Raw genomic sequence first — 11,367 nt, forward strand, 5'->3', positions numbered from 1 at the left:
CCCAAAGACTTATGCTACTGCAAAATATTGACAACAAGGTAAACAGCTAGATGGAAATTCGATGAGCGCTACTATTCAATAGTTATTTGTGCAACTAGTGCGCAAAGTTACAGTTTGCAGGCGAGGGCGGAATGGTTTCTTGAGTGCAGCAGAGGAACTTTGCGCACGTATTTCACATTAAGTTTTCCCTACAGTTACCATTGAATATGAAAAGTGGGTAATTATGGGTAAAATTGCCTGAAATCCATCAAATAACTTAGTAGTGTTTGAATGGCGGGGGGCAGCTGTGTGGTGTGTGCTGTGGTGGCACTGTGCTGTTGCTGTCCTCGATATAATATCTAATAGTAATAATTAGCGCGTTGTGCTTCGTTGCACCTCTGCTCACTATAGCAGCCACAGCAGTCACTGTTACCAACTTCATTTTGATTTTGCTGCACTGTTGCTCCATATAACCTACTAAGTATTTTGCGTTGCCATGTTGCAAATCTGGAGTGCAGAAAAATTTTTCCCGCACTAGAGCGGAAAAGTGAATCTTTGCGTTCTGTAATCAGTGCAGCAATGGCCACTTTTCAACGTAACTGTAGGAAAAATTTATTTTTTTGTTGTAACTGTTTTTTGGTAAAATGGTACTGTATAAATCTATACAATAGATTAAATTCTATAACGGAGACCATGTATCTTTAAGAGGGCTACCATACTTTGCATTTATCCAAGGTTTTTACTGAGTTTTACCTTTGGATACGTTAAGGTATCGTAAGGTATCCATAATATGTGTTTACTGACTACCACCTATATTTTCATAACCCACTATCTTAGTTTTTGTGTATGTTGGTGGTATTTATGTGCTTGTAGCATAAGTTTAAGTGTTTCAAAGTGAGTTATGATGCAGTTGGTTTACGACTTACAACGTCACGAAACATAACCAGTCCCTGTCTGAAGTTTAACGATAAGACGGCGTCGGTCGTTAACCCCAGAAGGTTAATTCCGAGGAATATCGATGTGTGCAGTAAGAGAAGGTAGGTCTGTGCATCAGCTCCTCATTACTTAAAGCTAAGGTCCCAGGTGACACATAAATTAAAACGATTCTGATCCTAGTACAAATCGTAAATATCAGAAAATTACTGATCAATTTATAGTATGAGTTTCATGACTCAAGCTAATGGTTGAATCCAGAGGTAATATTGAATAATGATTCTACATATTCTTAAAATAGTTTAATTGAAGCAATATATATTCTTGAACAGAACTTTGAACTTTAAATTTCCTCAATAAGAACATAACCTATTTTTTCGGACATTATTTATCAAAATTTGGGAACAGAATAGTTTTGGGCTATGCCTGTTGTTCTATCCCGATCTTATTCATATGATTTGTAATTATATCAACGAATAAATAAATAAATACTGGGATTTCGGAATAATTTATCTCCACCTTGTTGATTCGTACATAAGAGGATAATAAGTCATAGGCTCAGTTGCACAAACGCCTTTCAAATTTCATTAAATTTAATTGCCATTAAATTTAAAGTTATTGAATGCCATGTGAAACGTCTTCCTTTCAAAACAGTTGTCTTTGATTGATTCTCTCTTGAAATGATTAAAATTTAACCGGTTCTTGTGTAACCGAGCCATAATGATTAATATGATTGACTATGAATACTAATTCACACCCTTTAAGAAAAGCATAGGGTACTCATATTGTAGCTACAAATAGTATATTATACTAATGTATGAATGATAACAACCTAACGATACATAGTTTTTATGTGATATTACTTATTAGAAATAGTAATGTTAAGGCGCATCAACTCGATTTCTTATGAGCTACTTATAATATATTTGATTCTTTATTCTAGTCTTTTTATGTTGAAAATTAGATTTTGGGACTAATGTGTTTTGTGTGTTAAAATATGATATTATAGAGTTTCAATGATAGGTAACTCATCGACATACTATACTGTTTTATATTCCGTTTTTGAACTATTTTAAATGACACTACAGTCTAACTTTTGAATATTAGTTAATAAAACTAGTACTTACTGTGGAGCGATTTCGTATTATTTAGTTGTTATTTCAGTGTTGAAAATGGATTTAAATAATCTGAAATCGCTTCACAGTGAGTACTAGTTTTACTAACTAATATTCAATAGTTAGACTGTAGTGTCATTTAAAATAGTTCAAAAACGTATTATTACTTGCAGTTCGTAATGGATAATGAAATAGATAGTGTTTTATATTGTATAGTGAGGTCCTCGTTATAATCCATACTCTGTGATGATCTAAAATATAAATAAACGCATAAATTTTTATTTTCATCAAATTACAAACAAGTTATCAAATTAATAAAATGTACATAGAATTTAAATTACAACATTAGTTTTTTTCTGAAATTAATCTGCTCAACTATATGGTATAGAATAAACAACCTTACGTTACAGTAATTACAGTTACGTTACAGACAGTATCCATTTTCTCTGACTATGGGAAACCAATATACCCAGAATAAACATTCTAGAATCTATAGAAGTTTTCTCTGTCATGTACTATGATTTAGTATTTTAACTAGTATTGTACTATACTAGTAGTTCTGTGAACAGTAGACCTCACGCAGTATTCTCATCCGCACCTGATTGAAACTATAGACCTTATGGAAATACAGCAATAGACTGGCTTCTCCACACATCTGTGTAATCACTTGTCAGCTGATTTATGATAAATAATTCTATAGACTGATTTTTACTCCAATATTGGCGTATGAAGGAGGCTCCTTTTTCCTTTTATATTATCCTTGAAATGCAAACTTTTCAAAAACGTTGTATATACGTCGACGCGCAATTAAAAAAGGAACATACCTGTCAAATTTCATGAAAATCTATTACCGCGTTTCGCCGTAAATGCGCAACATATAAACATTTAAACATTAAGAGAAATGGCAAACCGTCGACTTGAATCTTAGACCTCACTTCGCTCGGTCAATTATATTGTATAGTGAGGTCCACGTTATAATCCATACTCTTTGTGATTATCCTAAATATAGATTAACGCATAATTTTTATTTCCATCAAAATACAAACAAGTAATCAAATTAATAAAATGTACATAAGATTTACTTTTTCTCCAAGACTTTTTTTCTGAAATTAACCTGCTCAACTATATGGTATAGAATAAACAACATTACGCTACAGACAGTATCCATTTTCTCTGACTATTGGAAACCAATGTACCCAGAATAAAGAACCTAGAATCAATCTATAATCTAGTATAGTAGTTTTCTCTGTCATGTACTATGATTTAGTAGATTTCTAACTAGTTTTGTACTATAATACACATTCTTCTAGATTCTATGGTGATATTAAAATTATTGCTATTAAAACTCAGCGATTCAGAAGCAAATCAAATTGATGTCTCAAACAGGAGAACGGGCGCGACTGTACAGCAGTCAGCATTCCCCGTAAGCAACGCCAACGCTCCAGATTCTATCAATAGTGACAGTAGAATGTGAATCCAGCTGCAGCGACTGCCGCGTTTCAACTGCCACTACTCCTAGTCAGTGTCAGCGACTCTAGCGGCAGTCGCTCGAAACTCAGCGGCCAATCGATAGTCGTGGCACGATCGTAGCGACAGTCGCTCTGAGAGAAACGAAGTAAGAGGGTGTCGCGCGTCTTTGTTTTCTTACTTTTCTATCTGAAAACATCTGGTTTAAATTTTGGTGTTGTTTGAGCAATCGCCCTGCTGTAGTCCACATGTATGTCGATTTTGAGAAGTAGCTTGTTGAATTTTAGCGAGAAAATGGAAAGTAATAGTGCCGATGAAAGTAGTTACGGCCTGAATTTCACTAGAGCCCAGGACAGAATTCTAGTTGACCACGTGGCGACGTACCCGGCTCTGTGGCAGCCATCACACGATCACTACCGAGATAACGAGTTGAAGCACCGGATCTGGAAGGATATTTCTAATGCCGTTGAGAAGCCTGGTAAGGGGATTACACTCATTAATACACAAATTGCATAAATAAAACATAATAATAATTGTCTCCTATGGTGCAATTACATAGTGACGACTCGGGTCGCTCGGTTAGAGCCGCGTGGGTTTGAGCGTATCCGCGTTCAGCTGCGTATGCGATTAGTCAAAAAATCAACTTTCCAAAACAATAAATCGTACCTATTTATATCATATTCACTCAGTTGATATCGTACGTCGTTTTCAATTTTATTTTTTATTAAAAAAAAATTATTATTTTTTTTGTCTCTCTTTCTCATTTTTAAACATGCAAATCAAACTAAATGTATTTTTTTTATTTATTATTTTTATTTTTATTCTTTTTTTCTAGAAATTTACAAAATAACACATCAACTAATATACATTGGTGTGGCTGGAAAAGAAGCCTTGAGCTCCAGCCACGAGTTCGAAAATATTCTTTAAATTATTGGTACATTTGCCGTGATAATATTCTAAAATACAAACCAAAAGATAGTAAACCAAAAACCAAAAATATGTATAAATAAACACACAAAATCAATTCTTGAATCAAAAATCAACAAGCCCATAATAGAAATAGCTAATATAGAAATTATAATAATAATAAAAAAAATTTTCTTTTAGGTAATCAAAAAAACCAAGTTTAAACTGAGCGTGTTAAAATTAAGTCATAATTATAATAATTTAGTTTTTGATTTTAAAAAAGTAATTCTCTTTTACCCAGGATCTTATTTTATTTAATTTATTACTTGTAATTTTATCCCTAATGAAATCGTCTGGTATCCTATTTATTAGCTTATCGCTCTGGAACCTCTGTATTTATTGGGTGAATGATTTGAGAAGTCTTGCTGCCATTTAGAATAATTATATGATGCGCTAAGGTCTGATGATGAATTTTTCTTTTCTAAAATTGATAGCTGTCATTCGGAGCGATTGAATGCATAGAGAGTATCGATAAGATGTTGTCCGAAATAATTTAGAACTGATTCGAGAAATAAGCTTATCAAAAAATTGATATGATATGATACAGATAAACTACCAACTCTGGCTGACGGCATGTGCCATGCCAATAGAATTTTTGTTATTGCTTTGGAATTGTAATTGTGCTTTTTGTTATGAGTATCAATAAATTCTTTATCTAATCTAAAAAATCGTACGTCGTTTTATTACAGCAATTTTAATACTGAATATCAACTGAATTAATATGATGCGAATAGGTACGTTTTATTTTTTTGGATAGGTGATATTTTGAGTGATAGCATATGCAGCTGACCACGTATAGGCCTACGCATTAAACGAAAACCCATCACGGCGCCGCGCTAGAGCACATAACCTATAAATTCATTGGCATGGCCCTAGGGACTTTGCCGCCCTGGGCTAATTCGGCAAACGCTGCCCCCCTCCCACAAACAGGTATCCCGTCTAATTGTTTAATTAAATATTTATCCGAAGGTTATCAGCTGTTTTAGTTAAAAATGACATTTAAACAAATACTTGACAAATTTAAATATTGGGGAACAGTAACACAAAATATCTGATTAAACTATTTTCATGTTCGGAACAGATACGGTGTCACACAATAAGAAAACATAATTAAGACGGTAGTTTTAATCAAGAGACTGCAAGAAAGTATTAGGCCTATTTAACTTGCTGAGCAATTAAAACAACAATATTGCTACAACACGAGTTTGTTTGATCTACCTGTTTAAGGCTGTGCAACGGCTAAAAATAAACTTTCTACTGGTGATATTTTTCAATTTGTATAATTGTAAAATTAAAATTAAATTTCTAAAATTAAACTTTCTACTCGTGATATTTTTCGAAGTTTTTCTTTTTGTAGACTATCAAGCTTTCAAAATAAAAAAGTTGTCTCAGGAAAACATTCTTTTTCGATTATTACTTTTTGAGATATAAGCGCCTAAAGTTTAAATATTTGTGCCAGAACATTTCAAGTTCGGTGAAAGTTAAAACCATGAGATTTTAAGGATAGAACTTTTGCTTGAGTTATTTTCGGACATTTTTGGTGAATTGAATAACTTTCTCAAAAATTGATATTTTCTCAAATTTTGGTTTTATTAGACCAACAATACCATGAAGAATCTAATCTATCCTTAAATCTCACGGTTTTATCTTTCACCGAACTTGAAATGTTCTGCCACAAAAATTTTAACTTTAGGCTCTCATATCTCAAAAAGTAATTATCGAAAAAAAATGTTTTCCTGAGAAAACTTTTCAATTTTGAAAGCTTGATAGTCTACAAAAAGAAAAACTTCGAAAAATATCACCAGTAGAAAGTTTAATTTTAGCCTTTGCATTGCCTCGTCTGACCAATGCATAGAAAAATTCCTTCTTCAAGATCTTGGGACTAAGCTATATGTCTTCATTAGCTTGAGTTTGGAAAAGATTCTTAAATAATATTACTATTCACATTTAATATTATGAATTTATTTGTATATTAAAATTTTCCATTCCTTAAAAATTGCCGCTCCCAAAAACCTGCCGCCCTGGGCGGCCGCCCGGTCCGCCTACCCCTGGGGCCGAGCCTGCGTGAATTTATAGCTTATTTGCTTTAGCCGTCGCGGCTAAAGGGGTCGTCGCTAAGGGTGCGTTTACGCTATGATATATTTTGAAAAATTGGAGTCAAGTGTATTTGGATTCAAATTTTTCTGACGTTTGTGTAAAAAGAATGTATTTTGCAAACTTGAAGTCAAGTTTACAAGACAGAAACTTGAATCCACTACACCAATGTAGACCCTTCTTCACGTTTTGATGACTCAAATTGATGTTGAACACTTTTGACTTTTTTATTCAAATTGAATCATAGAGAAATAATAGCGTAAGTAACTATAGCTTAACAATAGCGTAACTTATGCTATTGTTTCTCTATGGTACAATTCAACCTATAAATGGGTAAATGAGATAAAAACAGTTGTCAGTAAATGCAGGCTTATAATGTAGGGTATAAAAATAACTAGTATAAGTATGATGCAGAAGAAAGTAGGCTATTTAGTCACTGTAATGTGAATAAAATTGATTTTGTTTGCTGAACTGTTATTTTATTATATCTTTAAAAAAAATAATTATACCAATATTATAGATAGAATTAATCTAGATAATGATGATTATGAATTGAATTATTCTATTGTTATCAACTTGAAAAATACTAATGAAATCAAATTTCATTCAATTGACATTACTTACATAATAAATTACATTGCACAATTTATATTACAGGTCCTTGAATATTACCATAGAGAAAAGATAGCATAACAAAATTTATCGATGACATTACTAGACTTTATCCTGATGATAATTCATTAAATACAAAGTTTAAAGGTTTTCAATTTTTTGAGATTTAAGAATTATCTCCGATAATGATGAATGATGATATGGATAATAATATTTTGAATATCAATAATTACTATCTAATTTGATATTGATAGCAATTTGTTTTGAACTCACAAAATAAATTGAATCTCATAAACTAAGATACTTTCACTTGGTAACTGTTCCTTTGGATTATTAGATAATTAGATATTAGATTTGAAATATGCATGAGTGACATGAGGTTTTTTTACAGTGGATGTTTGCAAAAAACGTTGGAAAAATATCAAAGATACCTATGACAGAAGGATCAAGCTGGCAGGGGGTCGTCATTCAACAAAATACGATAGAGGAAAATGGGAGCTCAATGACAAATTGAAGACTTTTCTTCAAACACCTATAGAGCGTTCTCGGTGAGTTCAAGAATTTTCTCAATATTAACAGTCAATCACTGTCATTTACTACATTAATATGAACTCTGAAATTGTGTTGTTAACAGTTTTTTCCATTTAATAATCAAAACGCAAAATGCATTAGAACTATCATTCAAATTCTCAGCATAAAAGTGCTATTGAAAATAAACGTTTTTGAAAGTTGTTGGAAGAGCTCCAAAATGAATTAATTCAAACATTAAAAGTTTTCAGATGACATTGTTATTTTTTATGTTTTACCCCTAAATCAACATTCACTGTTACATTCCAAAATGTTTTTTCAAATTTAAATTTATTTGATGTTAAACATACCTTTTACACTTTCCAACAATACAAGACAAAATATCAATAACACAAATTTATAATGAGCTCCAAGAAAATCCGTGGGGGCTTGAGAGAAAAATACAAATAAATAAATTATAGACTTATGAAATTATTAAGCCAGATATAAATATAACAGAAATGATAATGATGTACCTATGCCAACGCACAAACCTAGGCTTTGCTGGCTTTGTCAGATTGAAAACGAATTATTTTTAATTTATGAGTTTATGTGTTATTGGAATCTTATTATTATCTATTTCTTGTTTGCCTATTATTTTTATGATTCATAGTCTACATTGTATTGTTTTCAATTTGACGATATAAATTAGATTTTTTTATTTGACAAAGAAATAAAAATAACAATGAATATAACAGATATTAATATAATATATATATTCATATTCCTATATCAGATCAAAAAAATTCATTCGTAATAGTAATCGAAACGATCAATATCAATATTAACATAATATTAATTGACTACCATTTGACAAAAATTAGTGCAATTACAAAGCTTAATTATGCATAGTATGCAATATTCTTGTATTAGGCCCCCCCTACACACTTCAATACCAGTCCTAAGACCAAGACTCACTGAGATCCTCCTTCACTAAAAAAACTCAAAAACTAATAAACTTCAATATAAAGGTATACGGTTAGAAACATGCTGGACGCAAAACACAATTGCAATATCTCAATGACAATTTTCGAGCCGTATGTTTTCTGTCATGAAGTGCAAAGTTTAGTGTATAAGTTTCTATTTTTTGCTTTCAGACAAGCAAAGAAACAAGAGAAGCGAACTTGTAATATGAAAGACATCTACGTGGAAGAAGTGGAACTGGACTATCTTCTTTCAAGGGACAATGACGCAGGAGAGCCTGAAACCATTCTAGAGGAATCGTGCGGCTCTGAGACATCCCAGTCTGTTGCCTTTGCGGGAAAACTAGTCTCCAGCAACAACACAACAATTAATTCACATTCCAATGAAGAAAACGCTGAATACATACTGCCTCATCAAATGGGAAAATCTCATGACAGTGGTACAGGAGTTGATCTGTTTTTCCAGAGTTTGGCCGAAACAGTTAAAAGTTTTCCACCAAGACTGCAACAACGTGCAAAAACTGAGGCGCTCAAATTAATCAGTTCCCTCGAATTGGAACTATGGAACTCAATCGATCTGTGATACCCATCTACTGCGTTCAAACTGTTCAATATATTTTTCGACGTACCATAGTTTTGACAATTACAATATTAATGTCAATTCTTAACATTACTTAATGGTTTCTTACTATGAATAAATTTGTTCGACTATTTTATTTTCACATAATTCTTCAGTGAGTAAAATTAACCCCTTGTATTATATTCAAGTAGTAGCAGTTGAGATTTCCTGCTATCGGAAGAAAGATTGTAATCTTGAAAAATTTAAAGGGGACTCTGAATCGTTTCCTACTTAGAAGCCCTACATGTTGAAGCCATACGATTTTTAATCTCTCTACAGAACTGAAACTGTTCTAGAGACAACATTGCACTCAATTTTGACGCAAATGTATACTTTATATATTATTTTTTTCTTCAATAACAATTATTTTCACACACACACATACAAGTTTATACAGATAAACAAAAAGAATACATGTTAAGAACAACAACAACAATACATAGTGTTTATTTTTATTTGGAATATTCTAAACTTATTATCCGATAATTTTATTGCAGTCTTATGGCATTTTAAACCCAATGCAACCTAAAATTAGCTATACTTCTTAATTCCCATAGCCTCCAGTACGTTCCCTAACTGATTTTGAGGTTGGTTGTCCGTGACAATCAGCCGTATTGACTGTGAATTTTTTGTCTATGCAGCTTTAATATAATAAAGATTTACTTTTGAGTTTCCTCTGAATTTCAGTATTAAAAACTATACACACAGTATCATGAATAAATTATTACAATCATTGCAATAATAAAATGTAGGCTTAGAAAATTGAAAGATAGCAATTTCAACTTGCAAACTTTATACTTCATGCGTTACAACTTGTAAACATTACAGTTGTGTTGTGGTACTTTTCCATAATGAAAACACATTAAAACAAAATAAAGGGTGGAGGATTGAATGGTTTTTCCAACTATGGTTATCCATGTACTAGAAAACCTCCAATCCTTGAGAAGGTGGAAAATGTATCAGGAATAGTAAATAGTAATAAATAATATTTGTAAACTGTTATATTGCATCACATTATGAATGAAAAAATTTTACTTTTTTTTTCAGTGGATTTCTAAAGCTTCAGAATTATTGAGCATGTGGTAGAAGACTAGTAACTATATTATTGTTATTTCAAGCACTGAAAATTGCTGATTTTTTTACCGTTATACGATATATATGGATCGATTGACTTTCCATATTCTTATTGAAGCAATATTGAAACATAGAGCCATAGTATAGCCATAGAAACATCGGCCTCGTATATATGTTTATATTTATTATGATTCCAACATTTGAAACCACGAAAATAAATCTAACCATTTCCACTTCCGCATCTCAATAGTAAATGTGTATGGCTTTTTGATGGTGGGGAGGTAAGGTGACGGGATGGTCCCACCTTACCTGAATATATCATTAAATCTGTCAATGTGCCTCACAACTGTTATATATCAGCCAGAACTGACAGTTTAACGTGCTACGTGGCTGATAAAACGGGAGTGATCTAACTAAAAATGTTTATTGAACATCTTAATATTCGGCCTTATTGCCAACTCTACAATATTTGGAATTTTAAATCAAATGTTATCTCTTAAAAACACATTACAAGCAATTAATTGATTAATTAGCACCATCCTCAATATCTATGTAAATTGCAAATATCTTCATCAATAGATGATAGGTAAAATGATATTTTTGTGTAGTTGAGAAGTTGATATTGTGGTAATTATTCATATTGAATGAAAAAGACTAAGAAATTGTCAAAAAAACACTGATTTATTGATAATTAGAAAGACCGGTTTCGGTTATTACACCATTGTCAATCTCTGATAAACTGAGTTTATCTTTAAACTGAGATTGACAATGGTGTAATAACCGAAACCGGTCTTTCTAATTATCAATAAATCAGTGGTTTTTTGACAATTTCTTAGTCTTTTTCATTCAAGTAAAATATCTTCGTAAAAATAATACCATGATCATAAATGGTTGTGAACGAAGAAGAAAGAAGTAGGAGACAAAGACAGAATCATATTGAAATAGTTGAAGCTTCTCTATGTTACTCTAGTAGTAGTCGAGTAGTACAAGTGCGACAAGGAGGGAAAGCTTGTATCTT

General features: G+C 32.0%; 1 protein-coding gene across 1 annotated transcript; it reads left to right on the forward strand.

Moving 5' to 3' along the window:
* The first annotated feature begins 3,335 nt into the window (after window positions 1-3,335).
* On the forward strand, window positions 3,336-9,404 carry LOC111050673. The gene is made up of 3 exons (XM_022337021.2): window positions 3,336-3,972; window positions 7,558-7,714; window positions 8,831-9,404. Exons 1-3 carry the CDS (start codon window positions 3,747-3,749, stop codon window positions 9,237-9,239), a joined length of 792 nt encoding a protein of 263 aa, XP_022192713.2. The 5' UTR covers window positions 3,336-3,746; the 3' UTR covers window positions 9,240-9,404.
* Window positions 9,405-11,367: the final 1,963 nt, after the last annotated feature.

Source organism: Nilaparvata lugens, chromosome 2, assembly GCF_014356525.2.
Source record: "Nilaparvata lugens isolate BPH chromosome 2, ASM1435652v1, whole genome shotgun sequence".
NCBI classification, from domain to species: domain Eukaryota; kingdom Metazoa; phylum Arthropoda; class Insecta; order Hemiptera; family Delphacidae; genus Nilaparvata; species Nilaparvata lugens.